This window comes from Bos indicus, chromosome 11, assembly GCF_029378745.1.
Source record: "Bos indicus isolate NIAB-ARS_2022 breed Sahiwal x Tharparkar chromosome 11, NIAB-ARS_B.indTharparkar_mat_pri_1.0, whole genome shotgun sequence".
NCBI classification, from domain to species: domain Eukaryota; kingdom Metazoa; phylum Chordata; class Mammalia; order Artiodactyla; family Bovidae; genus Bos; species Bos indicus.
The window spans coordinates 85808053-85830685 of record NC_091770.1 but is presented as its reverse complement, the minus strand read 5'-3'; the positions used below and the strand labels follow the sequence as shown (position 1 = coordinate 85830685).

Below are 22633 nucleotides of genomic sequence, written 5' to 3'. Positions count from 1 at the left end.
TCTTTAGTTGTTCTTCACTTTCTGCCATAAGGGTGGTGTCATCTGCATATCTGAGGTTATTGATATTTCTCCCGGCAATCTTGATTCCAGCTTGTGCTTCTTCCAGTCCAGCGTTTCTCATGATGTACTCTGCATATAAGTTAAATAAACAGGGTGACAATATACAGCCTTGACATACTCCTTTTCCTATTTGGAACCAGTCTGTTGTTCCATGTCCAGTTCTAACTGTTGCTTCCTGACCTGCATACAAATTTCTCAAGAGGCACATCAGGTGGTCTGGTATTCCCATCTCTTTCAGAATTTTCTACAGTTTCTTGTGATCCACACAGTCAAAGGCTTTGGCATAGTCAATAAAGCAGAAATAGATGTTTTTCTGGAACTCTCTTGCTTTTTCCATGATCCAGCAGATGTTGGCAATTTGATCTCTGGTTCCTCTGCCTTTTCTAAAACCAGCTTGAACATCAGGAAGTTCACGGTTCACATATTGCTGAAGCCTGGCTTGGAGAATTTTGAGCATGACTTTACTAGCGTGTGAGATGAGTGCAATTGTGGGGTAGTTTGAGCATTCTTTGGCATTGCCTTTCTTTGGGATTGGAATGAAAACTGACATTTTCCAGTCCTGTGGCCACTGCTGAGTTTTCCAAATTTGCTGGCATATTGAGTGCAGCACTTTCACAGCATCATCCTTCAGGATTTGAAATAGCTCAACTGGAATTCTATCACCTCCACTAGCTTTGTTCGTAGTGATGCTTTCTAAGGCCCACTTGACTTCACATTCCAGGATGTCTGGCTCTAGGTGAGTGATCACACCATCGTGATTATCTGGGTCGTGAACATCTTTTTTGTACAGTTCTTCTGTGTATTCTTGCCATCTCTTCTTAATATCTTCTACTTCTGTTAGGTCCATACCATTTCTGTCCTTTATCGAGCCCATCTTTGCATGAAATGTTCCTTTGGTATCTCTGATTTTCTTGAAGAGATCTCTAGTCTTTCCCATTCTGTTGTTTTCCTCTATTTCTTTGCATTGATCGCTGAAGAAGGCTTTCTTATCTCACTTTGCTATTCTTTGGAACTCTGCATTCAGATGTTTATATCTTTCCTTTTCTCCTTTGCTTTTCACTTCTCTTCTTTTCACAGCTATTTGTAAGGCCTCCCCAGACAGCCATTTTGCTTTTTTGCATTTCTTTTCCATGGGGATGGTCTTGATCCCTGTCTCCTGTACAATGTCACGAACCTTATTCCATAGCTCATCAGGCACTCTATCAGATCTAGGCCCTTAAATCTACTTCTCACTTCCACTGTATAATCATAAGGGATTTGATTTAGGTCATACCTGAATGGTCTAGTGGTTTTCCCTACTTTCTTCAATTTAAGTCTGAATTTGGCAATAAGGAGTTCATGGTCTGAGCCAGAGTCAGTTCCTGGTCTTGTTTTTGCTGACTGTATAGAGCTTGTCCATCTTTGGCTGCAAAGAATATAATCAATCTGATTTCGGTGTTGACCATCTGGTGATGTCCATGTGTAGAGTCTTCTCTGTTGGAAGAGGGTGTTTGTTATGACCAGTGCATTTTCTTGGCAAAACTCTATTGTCTTTGCCCTGCTTCATTCCGTATTCCAAGGCCAAATTTGCCTGTTACTCCAGGTGTTTCTTGACTTTCTACTTTTGCATTCCAGTCCCCTATAATGAAAAGGACATCTTTTTTGGGTGTTAGTTCTAAAAGGTCTTGTAGGTCTTCATAGAATCGTTCAACTTCAGCTTCTTCAGCGTTACTGGTTGGGGCATAGACTTGGATTACTGTGATATTGAATGGTTTGCCTTGGAAACGAACAGAGATCATTCTGTCATTTTGAGATTGCATCCAAGTACTGCATTTCAGACTCTCTTGTTGACCATGATGGCTATTCCATTTCTTCTGAGGGATTCCTGCCCTCAGTAGTAGATATAATGGTCATCTGAGTTAAATTCACCCATTCTAGTCCATTTCAGTTCGCTGATTCGTAGAATGTCGACATTCACTCTTGCCATCTCTTGTTTGACCACTTCCAATTTGCCTCGATTCATGGACCTGACATTCCAGGTTCCTATGCAATATTGCTCTTTACAGCATCGGACCTTGCTTCTATCACCAGTCACATCCACAGCTGGGTATTCTTTTTGCTTTGGCTCCATCCCTTCATTCTTTCTGGAGTTATTTCTCCACTGATCTCCAGTAGCATATTGGGCAATTACTGACCTGGGGAGTTTCTCTTTCAGTATCCTATCATTTTGCCTTTTCATACTGTTCATGGGGTTCTCAAGCCAAGAATACTGAAGTGGTTTGCCATTCCCTTCTCCAGTGGACCACATTCTGTCAGATCTCTCCACCATGACCCGCCCATCTTGGGTTGCCCCACGGGCATGGCTTAGTTTCATTGAGTTAGACAAGGCTGTGGTCCTAGTGTGATTATATTGACTAGTTTTCTGTGAGTATGGTTTCAGTGTGTCTGCCCTCTGATGCCGTCTTGCAATACTTACCGTCTTACTTGGGTTTCTCTTACCTTGGGCGTGGGGTATCTCTTCACGGCTGCTCCAGCAAAGCGCAGCCAATGCTCCTTACCTTGGACGAGGGGTGTCTCCTCACTGCCGCCCTTCCTGACCATCGAAAGACAATGTGGGAGGGGGTAAGCAGGGTGTTACATCTGGAAGACCACCTCTGGTTCTAACTGTGGATTTCTCTGAAGAATGAGAAGGCCCATGGTTTGTGAACCAGTATTTCCAGGTTTGTGAACCAGTATTTCCAAGTTTTACCTTCTACTCTGATGTCTAACATTTGCTGGTAGGCATTGCTGGTAGGCAAGCTGGTAGGCTTCCCTTGTAGCTCAGTCGGTAAAGAATCTGCCTGCAATGCAGGAGACCCAGGTGAGATTCCTGGGTTGGAAAGATCCCCTGGAGAAGGAAATGGCAACCCACTCCAGTGTTCTTGCCTGGAGAATCCCATGGACAGAGGAACCTGAAGGGCTATAGTCCATGAGGTCGCAAGATTCAGACTTGACTTAGCGACTAAACCACCACATTCTGGTCATGCCTAAGGAAATTGCTTATGAGAAAACAACCCCACTGTAATCTTAGGTATCGATGCAAAGACTACGCCAACAGGGGCACAAGGTGGTTGGTCCTTGATATTCAGCTGAAAGCTTGAGTTCACAGGGTCACACATGAGCAAAGACTTCTGATGCTCATCTAGCAGTGTTGTCATATTTTAAAGGATTCCATTCTAACTGTACAATAACTTTCTAGTTTATCACCATTTAAAAACTGGTTTTTGGTTTATTGGATAATAGGTAAACAGTTGTATCCTGTTATTACTCATCATTTTTGTCTATCACTTAGGCATTTCAAAGGGTTCCTATATAGCCTAAACTTTTTAGAATTGATGCTTTTTCTGCAACAAGGTCTATGACAGAAATCTCTTACTAGTATACTTTACATGTGCGTGCTAAATTGCTTCAGTCATGTCTGCCTCTTTGGGACCCTGTGGACTGTAGCCTGCCAGGCTCCCCCGTTCATGGGATTCTCCAGGCAAGAATACTGGAGTGGGTTGCCTGCCCTCCTCCAGGGGATCTTCCCGATCCAGGGATCAAACCTGTGCCTCTTATGTTTCCTGCATTGGCAAGTGGGTTCTTTATCACTAGTGCCACCTGGGAAGCCCAGTATACTTTATAAATAACACCAAGTTTTTGTGCTCTATAAGAAATGGATAAAGTCATTCCTCCCTTAATGTTTTTTCCTCACTTAGTTGAAGTGAATTAAAAATGAATTGAAAGTCCCTTCTAGTTAGCTGTGAACTTAGAATTCAGCCAGGCAAAATCCGATGTCATGGGAAAATTTGATCATGTCCTGTTCCAAGCTTTCGATCATCCCTAGTGTCTCTCAGGTCTCTTCCGGACCAGTGCCGGCCTCTGACCAGCTCCAATCAGTTGGATTACTGAGCGCTGTCTTCTCTGACATCATAACCCCAGCGGGGCCATCACAATCCTGCTGCCCAACAATGAGCTTTCCCTGGGGTCTTTGCAGAGGGTGCAGGTGAAAGGGCGATGGACAAGGAGAGAACATGGGAGGGGAGGAGGGGGGCTGAAGGGCACGATCAGGAGGAAAGAGAGAGAGGGGGCGAGATGGGGGTGGGGCGGCCGCCATGCCTGTGCTAACAGCAGTCGGTAAGCAGTGGCCTGGCCTGCTGGAAACCAGAACGCTGAGAGAAAGAGGAAGATCGACCCGGGGGCCAATGTTCCCATGAGCAGGGACCTCCATGTGAAGCTAACGGAAGTGGAACAGGGTCCTGACGACATGCCCGCCAAGAGGAGAAGACGAGGCTTTCTGCCGGCAGTGAAGGTAAAAGGCAGGAGGAAGGGTGGACATGACCAGGTGCTAGTCGTCAGGCGACACGTCCAGCCATTCCCCACACTGCCTTCTCAGGCACAGAACCCACCGAAGAGAGGACCCAGTGCTGAGGTGTGGGGACGTGAGAGCCCTGTTACAAGACTCCTGGGGTTTCAGTTCTCCCTTCTGTGACCTTCTGTGGTTTGCTCTGGGCTGTTAAACCCAGGACTCGTCATCTGCTCAGTGTCGTTGATCGCCTGCTGGTAGAGTTCCTTGAAGAAGGGTAAACCATGGTGCGTGTTTGTAAAATTTGAATTTATACAAACAATTTTCCAATATTTTTGTCTCATTAACGTGGGGAAATGCAAAGGAAATGCCATTTAGATGTATGTGCGGGCCTGTGATACTGAGTGTATTTTCAGGGAGTTCTGCAAGTTGGCACCGAACAGAAACCTCCAGAGTCTAATTCCTGTTAGAAGGACAAGACAATAGGGACAGGAACTTCGATTCCCAAACCGGGACCCAAGCCGAGCCCACAGCGCCCCTGTAAAGTAGGTGACCTTTGTCTTTGCCCTCCAACCCTTCAGGGCTCCCTACTCCTCCCTTTCCTGTAGGCCGCAGAGCAGAGGTGTCTTGAGACCCTCAGGGCAAGCTAGTCCTGACCCACCATCAGCAAACAAATATTTATGGGACGTGCAGTTTCACTGGGATTTTAAGATAGTGGGTATTTTCTTGGTCTTGTTATGTTTTTGATCGGAACATCGTGGTAGCCAGGCACCTTCCCACAAAGCCAGCTTGTGTAGACAGATGCCCACACGAGGGCTCCAGCCCAGGGTGGGGAACAGGTGAACACAGCTCAGCACAGCTCCTGAAGCACTGTTTCTCCCTGGGTCTCTTGCCCTTCTTTCATGAAGATTGCGAAAGCAAATGAGAAAGTCCGTTTTTCTACCTCCAAGAAAAAAAAAAAAGGTTTTCTACCTTCAGCTTCAGGGAAGTTTCAAGAACTCACATTTCACAGCTTGGGGTCAAGACTTCATGGCCTGCAGAGGCACTGCCCACCCGCTTCAGGAGCCTGGGAGGATCAGCAGTGTAATCACTGGAGCCATATGGGTCCCTAAACTCAAAAGCTGAGGGATTTGGAAACTTATTGTCCCTTCATCCATTTTCCATGGCAACCGGTGCCTGATCATCACTTGACCCCAGAACGGGATATCCAGGCCGTGGCAGAAGCAGGCTACTTCCGCTGTCTCCTGCCGCCTGGCCCACCGCCATCCTGCATGGCCGGCCCACCCCAGCCAGATTCACTTCCATAAAATGGAGGTTTCATAACATTTCCTTCCCTGCTTATAATCTGTTCACGGGTTCTCCAGGGCCTTCAGTTTAAAGCACCATTTGAGGTGCCACGTGAGGCACCATTTTTCTTTCTGCAGGAGGCAAATTCTTACTCTAACCATAATTCTAAATTACTTACTCTCATGTTAACCTAGATATTTCATCAATCGAGAAGAACTGAGCTAATTATTCTATGTTTTTTAATGGTTAACATTAGGGTCTGGGAAAAATGGAGGGCAGGAGGCAAGGGTGTTATCTTGCCTCTTCCTTTGCCTCCTAATTTTTTCTTTTTTTTTCTAATTTTTTTTTCCTAGTTTTTTCTTGAAAGCTGGACATCTCAGTAGAACTATAGAAACATACAAATTGTTCTTATCTCCGGAAATGGACCCACTTTTCCTCGTGGCAGGCCCTTAGTGTGGGGGTGTGAGTTAACCTGGGAAGAAGCTGGGCTGGGTTTGAAGTTCCTTGCTGCTCTGGTTGCCCTCAGTGCATTGAACCCTTCACATTCCTGTGGGCACACCTTGTGTTTCAGGGTGCCAGTGGGTTTACCTCCCTTTCTCTTTAGCTTTAGATCTTTCCTTTGCACTGGACCTCAGAGAGGGTCCCTTTGCCTGTTAAGTTTCCTCTCCCTGGTGTTCTTGTGACCCTCCTGTTGTTCCTGTGAGCTCAGCAGTGTGCGGTGGTGGAGGGAAACCTTCTCTGTTGCTTTTGACAAAGTTCCAGAGGACGCAACCTCCTGTCCTTGGTTCTCCAGGGTCAGCTTGCCTTGGTTCTGTCTCTGAGCTGCAGATAGAATAGCAACCACAATTTCTAAATAGTAATGAGTGTCCAGGACGTTTCTCAATATCGGCAACAACCTCGATGTGACATGAAAATATCTGTGACTTGGTGGTGGTGGTGATGGTGTCGATTACAGGCACTGTGGGTCCTGTTGTGTTTTGTTGCTGACATTCACAATCGAAGAACATTCTGCTGCGTTGGATTTAGAAGGTAGTGAAGATATGACTGTTTCCACATTGAGTGCCTAGATTTTTTTTTTTTTTTTTAATGGATCCTTGGATCCTTCGGACTCCTGACCAGCATGTTTTGAGAGACAACTCGCAGACTCAGGGAGAGACGACAGTAACAACTTGGCCTGTGACCAGAGTTTCTCTCATGAGTTAACCTTTGTCACGTGACACTTGCAAGCTTCCCAGCTGGGGCAGGGAAGGCCCACGTCCCGAGGACAGCCAGGCTGCTGGGACACACCATGAAGAACAGATCTCCTGCGAGCCCAGAGAACCTCTCCACAAAGGGAGATGAGAAAGAAAAGAGTGTTATTACTGAATAAGCATTAAACCAGGCCAGCCAGGAGAGTCTACAGAGACATGAAGGATTTCACTCCTTTGTCTGGTCAGGCTGGTTACGTGTTCTCAAGTTAAATGACAGCAGTCCTCAGTAAGAGGACTTGATAGGACTATGTGTCACACACAGCTCTCCTGGTAATGGAGTGGCCATCGTGTTAGCTTATTGCCTTTATCCAAAGGAATAATGACCCTCTAGTACCTTTATGACAAGAGCTAGTTTTGCACCGTGGATTGAGGCATGACACCTGTCAGAATTAGGCACCTGCCCTCCCAGAAAGGCTGGGAGACAGGGGTACAAACTTCCTGTTCTCATTTCTAAGAGGTGGCTGCCAGGTTCTTTGAACATTTGAGTCCTGCAGGTGCCCAGAGGCTTATCTAGATCTTTAAAAAAAGATTTATTTGCATCTCAGAGGGGCAGAGAAAGAATGTATAAGAAGGGTCGCATAGTAAAAGCTCTAAGTGGGGAGGAGCAGGCAGGATCTTCCCCTTAACGCATCGGGGAAGATGGAATCTTTTCCTTGATTTGTCTTGACTGTCACACTGAAGAGGAGCCAAGGAGCCACACCTCTGTACTTCCTTCCGCAAGAGGGAGGGGTGAGGACGGAGAGAGAGGCTGGAGGTGAGTGAGGCAGAGTGCCCATGGATGCCAAAGGAGGTGGATACGGATGCTCCTTGTAGGTGCGCGTTGTCACACTCAGGTGTGACATTACTGCTTTGGGCTAAGCAAAAACGGAATTTAACTCTCCTAAGCACAAAGGAGCATGTGCCTTAATTCAGGAAATTGACTTTAACTCTCCAGAGTGGTTAATCCCCTTCCTGGAATACCAGTTCAGCCAGTCAATCATTCATTTCACACATCTGAGACCACCTGTGGGCTCAGCATGCATTGGACACTGCGGAAGAGAGAAGAAGGGTATGAATTCATTCTTGCATCCAAACTGGGGAGCTGACCCCCCATTTGAGGCACTGAGCTCCCCATTCCCCGTCGCCTTCCCAGGGGTCTTTCCACCTGCTCGTCCTTGGCCTGAAACGCCTCCTCCCACCCACTTTCCCTGTGTTAGGCGTCTTCCCCATCCTGAAGGCCCAAACCTGATTACTGCATTCTTTATCAGGCTCCTAAGTGTTCATAATAAATAACAATAATAGCAATTATCATTACTAACATAAAACTCACCAGAGTGAACTATCTGCATTGTGTCAGACATTGCACTGATACAGTACAATGCACTAAACCCTTGAGATAAGTCCAACAGCCCTGGGAATCAGATGTTTCACCCCAAGTCAGTAGAAAAGAAAACTGAGGGTCAGAAAGGTCAAACATCCCTGCCCCAGGTCACATAAGTAGCAAGAGGTAAGGCGGGGATCAGAGTGCAGCGTGGAGCCTCTTGGCCCGGGGTCTCCCGTCAGGCTTGATCTTGTCTTCTCTGTTCCTCCTCCCTCAGTGCTTCCTGACATCAAGTGTTGGATATCTGACAGACTTGAGGAGGCCTGGAAGGAAGGCTCCGTGTCTGATCATGGCGCTGTCTCCTGCAGTGTGGAGCTCTGTGTCTGGGGTACACTAGGTGCTGGAAAAGGGGGCGTGAGCAGCACTGGGAGGCTCTAGACAGGGACAGACCAGCAAAGGTGCTCATTCCTAGGATGTTGGTCACCTAAGACTTTGGATTGTAGGTTGAGAAGATGAGCTGAATCAATACGGTTTCTCTGTTGACATTCTGGAGTTAGGGGAACCAAGGTAGGTGGTCGTGGGAAGGAAAGAGCTGCCTGGGGAGCCATGTGTGGCCAGACTGATGAGGGAAGGATTCTGGGAGGAAGCAGTTGGGAGAAGGGGACGGGTGGAGTTAAGGAAGCAGAAAGAGAGTGAGAGTGGAAATCTGCCGCAGTTCAAGGCCCACTTCTGGAATCCCTGGCTCCTTTCAGTGTATCATGCTCCACACACACACACACACACATATACACTAACTCTACTTTGAGTTGGTTTATATGGACATTTAGAAGAAATATACATTTTATGTTGACCCTTGGAACAGGGCACTGGTAGAGAGGGTGGGCTTTGAGAGAGGGCAGCTGGCCAGGGTACAGGATGAAGGGAAGTGGACTCTTAGAACACTGGTTTTCAAAATGTGACTGGACAGTGGAATCTCATGGGGAGTTCTGTGATATACCTATGCCTGTGTCCTGGCCCCAGAGACTGTGGTTAATTGCTGTCAATGCTTGTCTGGGTATAGAGAGTTTTAACAGTTCTCCAGGTGATTCTACGACGTGACAAGTTTTCTTGGTAAACACTGCTTTGTTGTTGTTGCCTAGTTACTAAGTTGTGTCTGACTCTTTTGGGACCTCATGGACTGTAGCCCGCCAGTCCCCTCTGTCTATGGGATTTCCCAGGCAAGAATACTGTAGTATATTGCCATTTCCTTACCCAGGGGATCTTTGCCACCCAGGGGATCGAATCTGAGTCTCCTGCAATCGCCGGCAGATTCTTTACCACTGAGTCACCAGCAAAGACTTGGAGTCCTCAGAGTATAGAGTGACTTTCCTCAACCAAGCCCAGGTTCTAGGTCAACAATTAAAGATGTTGTGGTTAGACTCCAGGCAACAAGCAGATGCCAATGTGAATGGCTATTGACAAGCAGCGCATAAATGCTGCATGTTAACACATATTATAAGTTGTTGGCAAATCCAGTCCTCTTCTGTTTTCCTAATTCTTTAGAGCTGACAGAGGCTTATATGAGTTAGCATCATAGATTTTATCTTAACTGGGTGCAAAGATCTATCAGCTGAAAACTCTAAAAGCTGAGCAGTGACGCTGTGGTTGGCCCTGAGCCCACAGTGCTGTAACAGGTTGCATAGCATCTTCTTGTAGGAACCTGATTTTATTCTGGAGCCAGCTTCCCTAGCTGAGGTCAGAGGACGGATCACTATGCTTAGCTCTGGGGTCCAGGTTTCTGGTGAGGCTCCACCTTCATTACCTCATCTTTAAACCTAATTACCTCTGCATCCCAATTGCCATCAATATGGGAGTTACGGCTTCAACACATAAATTTGGGGGGATATAAACTTTTAGTCCAGGGCTTTCCAGGTGATGCTAGTGGTAAAGAACCTGCCTACCAATGCAGGAGCCTTAGAGATGTGGGTTCAATCCCTGGGTTGGAAAGACCCCCTAGAGGAGAGCATGGCAACATACTCTAGTATTCTTGCCTGAAGAATCCTATGGACAGAGGAGCCTGGAGGGCTCCAGTCCATAGGGTTGCAAAGTCAGACACAACCAAAGTGACTTAGCATGCGTGCAAACATTTAGTCCACAGCAGATGCATTTTTTGAATTCCAAATGTATTTTCTTCTTGGGTAGATTCATCTAGTGTACACAAATATGGGCTTCCCCCATGGCTCAGCAGGTAAAGAATCCACCTATAGTATAGGAGATGCGGGAGACACAGGTTTGATCCTTGGGTCAGGAACGTTCCCTGGACGAGGAAATGGCAACCCACTCCAGTATGCTTGCCTGGAAAATCCCATGGACAGAGGAAGCTGGACGGCTACAGTCTATGGGATTGCAAATAGTTGGACATGACTGAGCATGCACACACACAGGAATATGGCCTTGCCAATCAATGATTCAAACACCTGTGGCCAGTCATGGTCCCAAGTTCCTAAGTGGCTTCATTCCTGCTACCTCATCTCTCCTCTTCCCTTCTCCTCCCACCTTTCCTATAATCCAGCAGAATCCTGGCCTGCTATGCTCTTGTCTGTGGTGACTGGCAAGTGCTCATGCCGGACCAAATAGAGAGAATTCTAATCCTGGGTCTGGCGCATCAACCTGTTCACTACAAGGCTGGGGAAAAGATGGGGCAGGATAAAGGCTATGAAGTGAAGCTTAGACAGTTGGTGTATGTGAAGTGTACACCAAAGGACCCGCCTTCCCAGGGTTGGGGGCTGCTTCCTAGAGGCCTGGGTCCTGCGGGCTTGGCAGTGGACCAGGAAGAGAGAACGGTATATTTTTCTAGCAAAACCACTTTTCTTGTCCTCGCTTGGTTCATCAGGAGTCTTCCCCATTTGGGCAGGGGAGAAAAGCTGTCCCAGCCCCTTCCATCACCGGGACGCAGGCTGGGAGCCACTGCAAGGGCAGTCAGGGGACTCGGTGTGCTCGCCCCATCATTTTGTGTGTGTGTGTGTGTGTGTGTGTGTTCCTTCAATCCCTGAACTGCATACCCCACTTTGCACAGGCTTGCCTTCTTTCATGGTCTGCTCCTCTACACCGGGATAAAGTGGGCTGACTCCTCTGGAGATGAGCAGGTCAAATCCCATAGCCATGTACAACTGGTCAGGTCATGGTGGCACTGATTAGGGTGAGAGTTTTTATGTGTATTTGTGCCGCTGACTCACCTTACTGCCCCCAATAGTACACTCAACTGAGGACAGATGCCATGACTGGCCTGGTCCCCAGTGGAGCCCCCCATGGGGTCTGGCACAGGGCGGGCACTCAATGCGAGAGTGCGGGGATGAAGGCAGGGCCAGGGGACGATGGATGGGGTGGTGGCAGTGGGGCCCCACCGGTCCACCCACCCCAGGGGATGGGTGGTGGCAGTGTGGGCCCACTGGTCAAGATGGTGAGGGGGGGCAGGCAACAGTACAGGCCCCTCAGGGGAGCAGTATCTCTGTGCCCTGAACCTGGGGCTTTCCTTGCTTCCCAGCTGTACCATGTACCAGGACCCATGAATCTTGGACTCTGCCCAGCACAGCCCAAGGGGAGGGTCCATGATGCTGTCTAACTAATGTATCTGTTAGGGTAAATTAGGCCAACTGCCAGCCATTCCCCCTTGTCTCCCTGCGATTTTTTTTTTTTTGCCTTCAGGGATGCCTCTGCCCTCATCTGTGACCCTCACCCTAATTTGGGGGTGTGCCCTGTGTGCTTTGAAGTGAAAGTGAAGTCGCTCAGTCGTGTCCAACTCTTAGTGACCCCATGGACTACAGCCCGCTAGGCCCTCCGTCCATGGGCTTTTCCAGGCAAGAGTACTGGAGTGGGGTGCCATTGCCTTCTCCGTTAACAGTGGCTAGGCATATTATATTTACTTGGAGCTGGTATACTCGGTGACAGCCTTAGTGCCCTCGGACATGGTGTGCTTGGCCAGCTCCCTGTGTGCTTTAGTCCCAAGCATTTCCCTCCCAACCCCTGGTGTACCCTTCTTCCTCCTCCTCCTCCTCCTCCAGTTGAACCCAGCACCCCTCATTCCTGCCTCTTCCCCTAAGGAACTTGCCATGGTTAACCCAATGGGTTAGCCCACCCATGGGACCTGGGGGACCCACTTCATCTCTGGTAGATTCCAGGCTGTTCTGTCCCCTGCCCTCCGAGGGGTCGGGGGGAACGAGGCTGCACCAGGTGGTCCCTGGTTCCCATCTGATTCTTGAAGCCTCAAGAAAGGGAGCCCTGAAGTCACGAGGCCTCTAGCCCAGCACTGGCCAGGAAGATTCCCTCCCTTCCTAGGAGCCCAAGTCAGGTGCCAGAGATAACGTGCAGCCCAAAGGGGAGAAATAATCCATTCTCTTTCTCTCTGCCCCAGGCATTTACAGAGCTCACCCGCTGATGTGACTGTCAGGAGATCAGTCAATTGCACACCTACTTGGATTGTTTCATGAGACTCCAGTGAAGAGGGGTGTGCCTTCACCCCTCCTGTCTCCCCCTCCCACCTGCAGAGCCCTTTTGATTGTGTAGGTAGTTAATCTGGAAATCTTAAGATTCTCAGGGTTGCTATTGTCTCTGGATAGAAGGAGGGATGTTTCCAGCTAGAACCAGGCAGCTTGTATCATTATTGGGGTTTTTATATGCCGAGAGAAGTTCAGACAGTGGAGGAGTCGTAATTGTTTAGCCTTACACAGCATCAGGCTTCTCTAGGCTGTCCCTCCCAGGAGGAAGGTCAGCAGCCTGCCCAGTCTTGAGACTGGGCAAGCTGGCCACTCCCTGTATCACAGCTGGGCTAAGCACCGAACAAATCCTTCTGGGATTCGCCACTCTTGCATGTACGCGTGCGTGCGAAGTCACTTCAATCGTATTGGAGTCTGTGCGACCCCATGGACTGTAGCCCTACAGGCTCCTCTGTCCATGGGGATTCTCCAGGCAAGAATACTGGCGTGGGTAGCCGTTCCCTCCTCCAGGGGATCTTCCCCACCCAGGGATGGAAACCGAGTCTCCTGTACTGGCAGGTAGGTGCACCGCCTGGGAAGCCTTCATGTATAAGGTTCTAGAATTGGCTCAGCCGGTAAAGAATCTGCCTGCCAATGCCGGAGACCTGGGTTCGATCCCTGGGTTGGGAAGATCCCCAGGAGAAGGGAAAGGCTATCCACTCCAGTATTCTGGCCTGGAGAATTCCATGAACTGCATAGTCCGCGGGGTGGCAAAGAGTTGGACACGACTGAGACACTTTCACTTTCAAGTTAGTGAAAGGGCTTGGAGTATTTCATATGATGGCTATTTCCATCCTCAAAATGGACCTGTGTGTTGAGCATCTGCCTCCCATTTTTCAGATGGTGAAACTGAGTCTTAGCCTCCAGGAGGCTTGCGTCACTTGGCCCGGGCATCACTCCTCTCCTTCCTCCTCCAGAGCCTGGAGCGAGTCTACTCATCGCCGCGGTTTCCTTCTCCTCACCCGAGTTGGGCAGAAAGCAGCAGGTCCTGGGATTGGCTCAGGGGATCACCTCAGCTCTCCGGGCTGAGTCACAGCTGGGTGATTGCAGACCATAGGGCAGGGGCCCTCGGGGAGGCAGGGGGACTTCCCGATCGGCAACATCAGCCGGGCAAGCGCTCCGGGGAATCCAACTCCTCTTGTACTGAAATGTGTAGTTTAGTGTTTTCTTACCGCTTGTTGGGGGGGAAAAAATTCTCCCTGTAAAAGTCTGGCCTTGTTTAGTTGTTGTGACAGTAATAGGGAGAGCAGGGAAAGATAGCATAGCAGACGACCCCTCTACTTCTACCTCGAGCCGGCGGGACTTCGCCAACGAGCACCAGAAACCCTTCCCGACATGTCTGGGATGGCTGGGAGAAACCTCAAATCTTAAGAGTGGCCAGAACGGGCACTTTTGCTTCCTTCCAAGCAGGGATCTTCCCTTTTCCTTCTGCATCTCAGTAAACAGCTCTAAAGGTAGGCGAGGGAGGAGGGGCGGGCCGGCTCGGGGACTTCCTGCCAGGGAGGATCCACCGCCTGGGGCCCGACGGGCTCAGGAAGCTGCCTAGTGGCTCACTCCTCGAAAGGGCCCTCGCGCCACCCCGCTGGCCCCGCCCCTCCCCGCTGGTCCCGCCCCGGGGGCGGGGTCGAAAGATCTCTCGCACCACCCCGCTGGCGCCGCACCACCCTGCTGGCCCCGGCCCCTTCCCGATGGCCCCTCCTCTGGGGCGGGGCCAGGCAGACTGGCAGCGCGCGCCGGGCTGGGTGTTTGCATACAAAGGCAGCCACGCGCGCGGCTCTGCAAGGTTTGTAGCCGCCTCCGCGCCAGAGATCTCCGGTGTCGAACCCCCTGCGGAGCTGCTTTCTCAGCCCAGCCGTAGTCGAGGTAGGGGGCCACAGCCTCTGGGGGAAGCCGGGCCAGGCGGGGCGGGGCGCGGCCCGCAGGGCCGGGTTGCGGGGGATGCAGTCAGGCCGTAGCGGGCGCAGGCGGGGAGATGCCAGTCCATCCGGCTCCCCGGACCGTACTCGGTCCCCTGCGGTCCTTCTGGGGAAAGAGATTCGGGGAGGGAGGCGGAGAACAGGCCCAGGGGCCCGGCGGTCTCTTAAGCATCCCTCGGGCCTTCTCCTGCAGGGCTGACCTGACCTTGATCGGCGTGGCGAACTCGAGGGGGGCCCCCTCCACCCCCGGACGGCGGGACCAGCCAGCTCCATCCGGGGAAGGACGGGTGGGTTTTACCTGGGCAGCGAGCTGCCCCTGCTTAGCGTCAGGGACATTTATGAAGCTGTTCGGGGACGGGGAATGTTAAGGTTTTCTGCTTTGCTGTTGAGGAAACTGAGGCTCAGGGAGCTTGAATTACCGTGCCCAAGGTCACACAACCTAGCCGGGTTTGGAATCCGAGTTCTCCTGTTACAGCCTGGTCTCGGCTCTGCCGGCTTCTGTGCACCTTTGGTGCTGCCGGAGGGGTGCTAGGCCTCCCATCAAATGTCCCTGCGGAATAATGTTATTTGGGGGAAGCCCGGGAAAATGTAGGATGAAAAGTAGTGTTTTGGAAATAACTCGTAAGTGCCATGGAACCGCATTGTGTGTAGATAACTGAAGGGTAGTTTGTGTGGAGGGTAGTTGCTGGAGAAAGCAGATGTCAACTCAGGTTTTGACCACCAAACAGGAACTTGGCTAAAACAACTGGCAGTATTGATTCAGAGTTTTTAGAACCTAGTAGTTTCCCCAGGATAACAGGAGTGTTTTGGAAAGATGAGCTTACGCACAGTGTTTTCACAGGAGGAGGCAGGTAATGGGGGTGTGATTGTGAAAGTTACTTTTCATTCCCTGTTCAATAATTTGGGTCTTATGAATTAAAGTAAGCAAGTGAGGAACATACAGTAATCAAGAAATAAACACCGCTGAGTCTTGTTGCAAGTGGGGGGATCTTGGGTCTTGAGGGGACCTTGGAAAGGCCAAGGAGGAGTCTTGCCCTGAAAGGGGTGGGGGTGGCCAGCCTAGAAGGAAGGAAGCAAGCCTACCCTCCACCCAGTCAGCTGTGTTCAGGGCCCTGGACCGGAGGGAGGGGGCAGGAGATGGAGGCTGATATTTCAAAAGAAGGGCCTGAGGCTAGTGGGGCACACAGGCTGGTGCAAAGAACTTGGCTTTGTAGTTTAACCCTGTAACTTGGGCCAAAGATAAATTCTCTGAGTGTCAGTTTCTTCCACTGTGAGGTGAAAAGAGGATCACACCCATTTGCAAGTTATTGTAAAAGTTCCCTGAGATGGATAAGAGCTCCTGGGACAGAGCGTGGGGTCACCGTGGTCATTGTTATTTTAAGGGATGGACGCAAGGTGCCAGTGAGGAGGGCTATTTGTAGAGTTGAGACAGTCCTGCCTGTCACTGCGATCTGGGCTATGAATCACCGCTGTGGGACCCCTTGGCCCCTATGAGTCAGCCTCTCTTGGATCCTCACTCTTCTGGGTTCAAGGTCTAAAAGGTATCTAAATGCGATGGATTGATTAGCCAGAGGGTGCCGCTGGGGCTAGCTGAGGCTGCAGGCGGCTCATTCCAGGGAAGGCCTGTTGGCAGGGGCGACTTTTGGAGCATTTTGAGAAAGACCTAGACGATGGTGGTCCATTTGTGACCCTGAGACTGGTGGTTTGACCTGCGGGCACTTTAACTTCCTCAGTGTGACCGGGGCGTGAGAACCCAGAGCTCTTGAGGTGACAAGGAACACGCAAGGCCGGGATGCAGGGTCAGCGTTGGGGCGGATGCCGGGGGAGGGGTGGGCGAAGTCCCACTTGTTATGTGTCACTGAACCCTGGCCAGGTTTCCTACGGGATAAGCTCACTGGAACTCAGAATGGGATTTGGGAAGAGAAGCTGAGCAAAGCCCGAACAAGCCCTTCAGTAATTTGACACGCTTTCAGTGTATAGGTGGCTCCAGCTGCCTGTTCGGTGGCTGTCTGTGAAATGGGAGCTTTCCAAGCTGTGAGCAGTGGATTTGGAGAGAGAGCCGGGGCCCCACACCTGCTTGGGTTCCTGGCCGCAGGTCCAGCTTGGGGGACACGGCAGGCGGGACTGGGACAGCCTCTTGACGGTGGGAGGGGGCTCTCAGGGAGCCCGTGACCTGCCCCCCTCTTTCGTGTGTCCCCCACTTCCCTGTGCTCCCCTGTTGCTTCCTCTTCCCATGCCTCCCCCCTTCTCCCCACCTTTGACTTAACAAACAAGAATGAGAAGCAGCTGGAGTTTCTGCCTGCAGAGAGCCCTGGCTCTGGACACAGTAATTTTTTCACAGAGCAGCTTGCGACCCACTGGCAGTTTAGTGAGTCCATGGGCATTTTTTAAAAAAGTGAGATAAGAGTAGAAAAGAAAATTTTGGATCCAGGCATACTAAGGTTAGATTATTGTTCTGTGAAACTTGTTTTAGCTTGACGTGTGTGTGTGTGTGTGTGTGTGTGTGTGTGTGTGTGTGTATGTGTGTGTGTGTGTGAGCTCTGATGGAGGGAAGAAGGGTATATGAGACCCAGTGCATGGTGTGTGGGGAGGGGCCTGCGTGTGTCAGGTGCTGGCCTCCCGCAGTCCGGCTTGGGGGGTGGCCCGGGATGGTCCAGCTGGAAGGAGGGTGGGAGCGAACGCCCAGGGCTCAGTTTGGAGAGGATGTTGTTCTGGTGATTGCAACCACATCCCTCAACCCACTAAGCAGGTTTGAAATTCCTGTAAGACTTTTTTCCTGGTGCTGAATGCTGTGCTTTCCAGGAAAAGGCTACCAGTTATTGGGGCCGAGTCCTGACTCCAGATCCGTGGCCTGTTTGCTCCTAAGGGCACCCACAGACCCTGCTGGCCCAGCTTCGGGGACAGGACGAGCGGGTTTACTCTGTGTGCCTTGTTCCTAAAGGTCCAGCATCTCCTTAGACACATGTCTTCTCTCTTTTTGGCGAAATCCTCCTGGTCTCACTAGGCATCCACCTCTGGTTGACAAAAGATAGAAGCAGCAAGGGTCCTGCGATATAACCGGGCACTTAACCTGCCCGTGAACTCTGCGGCGGCCGATTGTGGCCCAGTCTTGGGGTTCCCTTTGACTCAGACTTTTTGGACAAAATGGAAATGTATGCCCAGCCTATTGAAATCTAACCATACCTTTCTGGTATTTCTATATTTATTTTAACCAGTAGAATTCTTTGCCCTTGACTTTTTGGGAGGATATGGTTTAAATAGTTGACATAGGCCAAGTGCTGTCAGGCTGTGGTCTTAGTTTTCAGTCCAGCCTTTGGACCCTCTGTGACCACAGGGTAGCACCTGGCTTTGGTTTGGCCGTGCACTTGGAAAAGAACTTCTCGTGTACTGCCTCATACCCATCCCAGGGGGCGGGTGCTGTTAGGATTGTCCGTCTTATAGATATGAGATTGAGTGGCTGAGAGACTGGTCAGTTGCTCATGGTCACAGCTTAGCAGGTGGGGACCTGGGATGTGAAGGCCAGTGTCTCTCTCCAGGCCCCGAACTCTTATCCCTGAGCTGTAGGCAGCACTTGGGAGGATCCAGGTGGTATGTAGCCACCCCCTCTCCATGAGTTGCTGAGGGGCGGGGACAGGGGTCGGGCAGAAGTCCCACAGTGGGGCTTTCTTTTTGGCCAAGACACAGACCTGGACAGAGAGCCCTTGCAGGTGTATAAAGAGAGGCTACGCGGTCCTGTGTTCCATTCATGAGTTAGTGGTTAAGAGCTGAGGGTGCTTTGTGCTTTGTGTGCTAAGTCACTTCAGTTGTGTCCAGCTCTTTGTGATCCCATGGACTGTAGCCCTCAGGGCTCGCCTGTCCAGAGGATTCTCCAAGCAAGAATACTGGAGTGGTTTGCCATGTCCTCCTCCAGGGCATCGGGGTCTAAACCAGGGCCTGTTTTGCCCAGCACATTGGCCACTGGGTAGTTCAGCTGCCCCGCCTCCCCCCATCACCCCCAGGCCTTTTGTGCCCCTTGGCAGGGACCTGAGAACACTCATCACATGGGATTACAAGATCTGAGCATTGCAAAATCCCAGTGCTGGAGATGGTCACCATGTGACCTCTCCGACCAAAGCAGGTGTCCGTTCCCCCATCGTCCCCTCCTGTCTCAGCAGTTTCAAGGATGGGTGGGGGGGACCTTGATACCCAGCAGGCCAGAGTTTGCCATCTTCCCCCTAGGTCTCTGAGGGCATTAAAAATTAATGCTAAAGCAGTACATGACTATGTAATAAAAACCCAGAAATGAACACTGTGGAAGTATTTGTGATGGAAAGCGAAGGCCTCCTCTTCATCCCCAGGAGTGAGCCTGTGAAGCTTGATGGTACACACATCAGTCCGTCATTTTTGTGCATATTGGAATATGTGTAAATGTAATTCTTTAAGGTGATTTCATATGATACGTATATTTGTACCTTTTTCAAATAGTATATACATCTTTTCATGTTATTAATAGTATTTGGGGAACTAGGTCTCTGTTTCTTTGTTTTATCTTTTCACACCCTAATAATTCTCAATTATATGGTTTGAGTGGTCCCCAATTTACTTAACCAAAGTCCTGTAGATATTTGTTTCTAATTTTCCTCATTATAATCAGGGCCGTAATTACTGTTTTGTGCATGGGTCTTGTAGCAGAATTGCTGGGGTTTGCTGTTGTGTGCAAAAAAGACAACAGCTGTTGGCACAGTGCTTACCCCGTTTATTACCCCACCAGCAGGGAATGGTGAGCATTTGTTTTTTCCCTATTCACCAGCCCTCAGGTTTTACAAAATGCTTTGATTTTGGACTATCTGAAAGGCCGTCTTTGATTTGCATATCTTAAATTACGAATAGAATTGAATATCTTCTCGTACCTCACTGACGCTATGGACTTCTTTCTCTGTCAACTCTTTTTTTCTCATTATTCTGTTGGCTTGGTCTGAGGCCCTCTTAAATTAGTCTTAATATTCTACAGGTGAATGGAATTAGTAACGCAGTGGGGTTAGGAGAGCTGTGGCTGGGCTGTTGAATTTGGGCACAAGTTCCTCCAAAGCCATGTTCTTGCCAGTTTTGCGAATCCTGGAGGATTCTGCCAGTTGTAGATGAAATGCTGATGTCTCTGATGTAGCAGTGAGGTGAGAAGTCATGAGACCTCCATTACCTCATTGTGACACAAAGTGTTAGCAGCCCTGCCCTGGGGAACCATACGAGACTGGGGTAACTGGTGCGTTGTGCATGGGCTCTGTGCCCGGAGTGTGGGGCTCTCCTGCTGGGTGGAGCCCCTTAAAGGAGGAGAGGAAACCTCCTGCGCCTTCTCTCTCTCTCTCTTTTTCCTGTGTGTCTGGAGTGGCTGTGGGTGTCCGCTTTCCTGACGCATTTCTACAGGGTGACAGCTCCTTGCATCCCAGATGTACGCACTCCCCACACTTCCTGTGGTACCCTGCATCCTGCAGGATGGCCTGCAGCCCAACTGCGATGAGCAGGACTGCTTGATGCAGAACAGGCTTTGGTGCCAGGACGCCAGGGCTGCTGGATTTGCTGCTTCATCATTTGTCAGGAAGTCTTAGCCTGACCTGCAAGCTCTTTCAAGGCATCACAAACTTTTCTGGTGAATTTTGCTACTATTGGACAAGAGTGTCTCCTGAAAAACACTGGCCTGCCAGTTAAGTCCCTGAATCCCCACAGGCACTGATCGACACAGGAGTTCGCTTTCTTGTGTAGGAAGTTTCTGGCTTCCCTGATGGGTCAGTGTTAAGAAATCCACCTGCCAATGCAGGAAATGCGAGTTTGATCGCTGGGTTGGGAAGATCCCCTGGGGTAGGAAATGGTAATCCAGGCCAGTATTCTTGTCTGGAAAATTCCATGGACAGAGAAGCCTGGCAGGTTACAGTCTATGGGTTGCAAAGAGCTGGACGTGACTGAGCACACGCTTGTCTGTAAGAAGTTTCTCTTAGGGGCCCATTCACAATGGTAGGATTAACGCATGGAGCATCTGCTGGTGGTCTCACTTGGCTCAGGCTGGCTGGGAGGGGAGGGACTAATCCCCCCTTCTTCAGTGCTGTCACTGAGGCAGGGTAGGGGGCAGGACTGGGGATGAAACCCCAGCACCTGGACTTCCAGTCTGGCATTGTTTCTCCTGCATCACTCTGCACCAAAGTCATACTTCCTTTTTTGTCATCTATATGTAATTTATCACCCTTGCCAGTTGATAACTATCAATGCATAGGGGCTCTGAGAAGACGACTTCCTCTTTGCTGGTAATAGAAATAGCAAGAGGAAGACGTGCTATTTATAAACCAATTTCATTTTCACACAAGTCATATTAGTCATCATATCTTTTTGGAATTTCTTAGGAATTGTCTTTTTTTTTTTCATGCTTTGTATGAAAGCCAGCGTTTATCCCATAACCTCCCAGGTGGATGTGGTCCTGGCCAGTCCCGAAGCAGCACCCGTCTGTTTTGTTGCTCAAAGCTGGGCAGACCATGGATTTGGACCCCAGAGGTGGGGGCACAGTTGAATATGCTCAGAGGAGATCAGCCAGGGGTGGTGGGTGGAGGCCCCCCACCATCCCTCTGAGGCCCGGCTCTGGTGTTAGGGCGCAAGGGGTCGTCCTCAGAGGAAGGAAGCATCCCGGGGCTTCAGGAAGCCACAGGGAGAACTCCCAGGAGGCAGATTCTGTCTTGTCCTTGAGGATGAACGGTCCGAGCGAAAAGCCAGGTGGCTTACCTACTCCCAGTGACTGAGGCTTACTCTCCCAGAGCAAAGTCTTCACCATTCACAAAGGTTATAAAGGACATCCCTGTTCAGTTAGTTGTTCAATAACCGAGCCAGTTAAGATACAAGACTTTCAGTTTCTCAGGACAGGAATTAAGTCTTGGCCAGTGCCAAGCCCGGTGCTGGGCACAGGTGAGTGTGTGACTGGGTGAGAGGGGAGTGGGCGTGGGCAGGAAGGTATCAGCCAGTTGCTCACCAGCCCTCAGAAACTACTTGAGGTGTAGATCTGGATAAAGAGGAGGAGAAGATTTTATCCATGGATATTCAATTTAGATTTTTTTTTTTCTTTTACTAATAAATTATTTGCCCTTTTTCTTTGTTAGTTCAAAAGTGATGAGACCCTGTCCAGATCTGCAAGGTCATGGCCCTGATTGTCAGCCGGTGGCAGGGCTCTGCCCAGCCTATGTACCCACCCCCTGGGTGTCTTCCGTATGCCACCTGGAGAGGTGGGAGGACGAGACTGGTCTGCTGCTGCTTGACCCACCAGCAAGCACAGATGGACCTCTGGTGCAAGCAGACTAGTTTCCAAACCAGGAAATCAAGCTCTTAAAACGTACCATCGTGGCTGAGTTTGGCCTCCCCATTGGAGAAGTGAATAGTTTTCACACTGCTGTGCGTTACACCCTCCCGTGTATATAATTTAAGGTCTGCGTGCTGCCCTGTATGTAGGTCGGATTGTCAAGTCTTGGGGAGCTTGACAGCATCGTCCCAGTGCTGGATAGAGGTTCAATGTGAGTTTGGATGGTGGTGCATTCACCTCACCCAGCCCAAGTTATATAAACTGTAACAATTTCCTTCTCTGCAAAATGGGAAAATCATATCCCTTGCATCGTTCTGACAACTAAGCAAACGATTTAAACTCTTTGTTACTATCACCATCTGGATGGTGTGCCAGCCATAGTGGCGTGTGATAACGGGCAGCGGGTTTGAAGGTTTGTGTCACATTGGCTTGCCGCCGTGCTGTCGTTGCCTCATGCCAACCGTGAACTCAGTGGATATGGAGAAATCTCTCAGATGCACTTCTGTAACCAGAGTAGCTGGCAGGCCAGAACCTTGGCCCCCAGTGGAGCAGTAGCTGGTTGGGTGTCTGGGGCTGCAGTCCTGCTGCTGATAACAGGAACGCAAAGCCAGGGGATGTTGGGTCGGCTTTCCAGTCAGGCCTTGCCCCGCGTTTGCCATAAGCCCAGATTCCACACCTGTTGTCAGGGGAGAGATGA

General features: G+C 50.1%; 1 protein-coding gene across 7 annotated transcripts in view; it reads left to right on the top strand.

Moving 5' to 3' along the window:
- The window catches only part of LPIN1 (lipin 1), a 130200-nt gene that overhangs the window by 45002 nt on the left and 62565 nt on the right, over positions 1 to 22633 (top strand). The window contains exons 1-2 of one of the 7 annotated variants that reach the window (XM_070799121.1): positions 4403 to 4650; positions 4780 to 4908. The exons of 3 other annotated variants lie outside the window; for them this stretch is intronic. Coding sequence is in view for 1 of the 4 variants with exons in the window: in XM_070799118.1 (XP_070655219.1) it covers positions 4271 to 4369 (99 nt within the window). In the remaining 3 variants the exon portion in view is untranslated. Of the gene's footprint in view, positions 1 to 4168; positions 4370 to 4402; positions 4651 to 4779; positions 4909 to 14420; positions 14575 to 14820; positions 14915 to 22633 lie in introns of those variants that run through there. 3 more of the 7 variants (XM_019970685.2, XM_070799118.1, XM_019970684.2) reach the window with 3 other exon arrangements.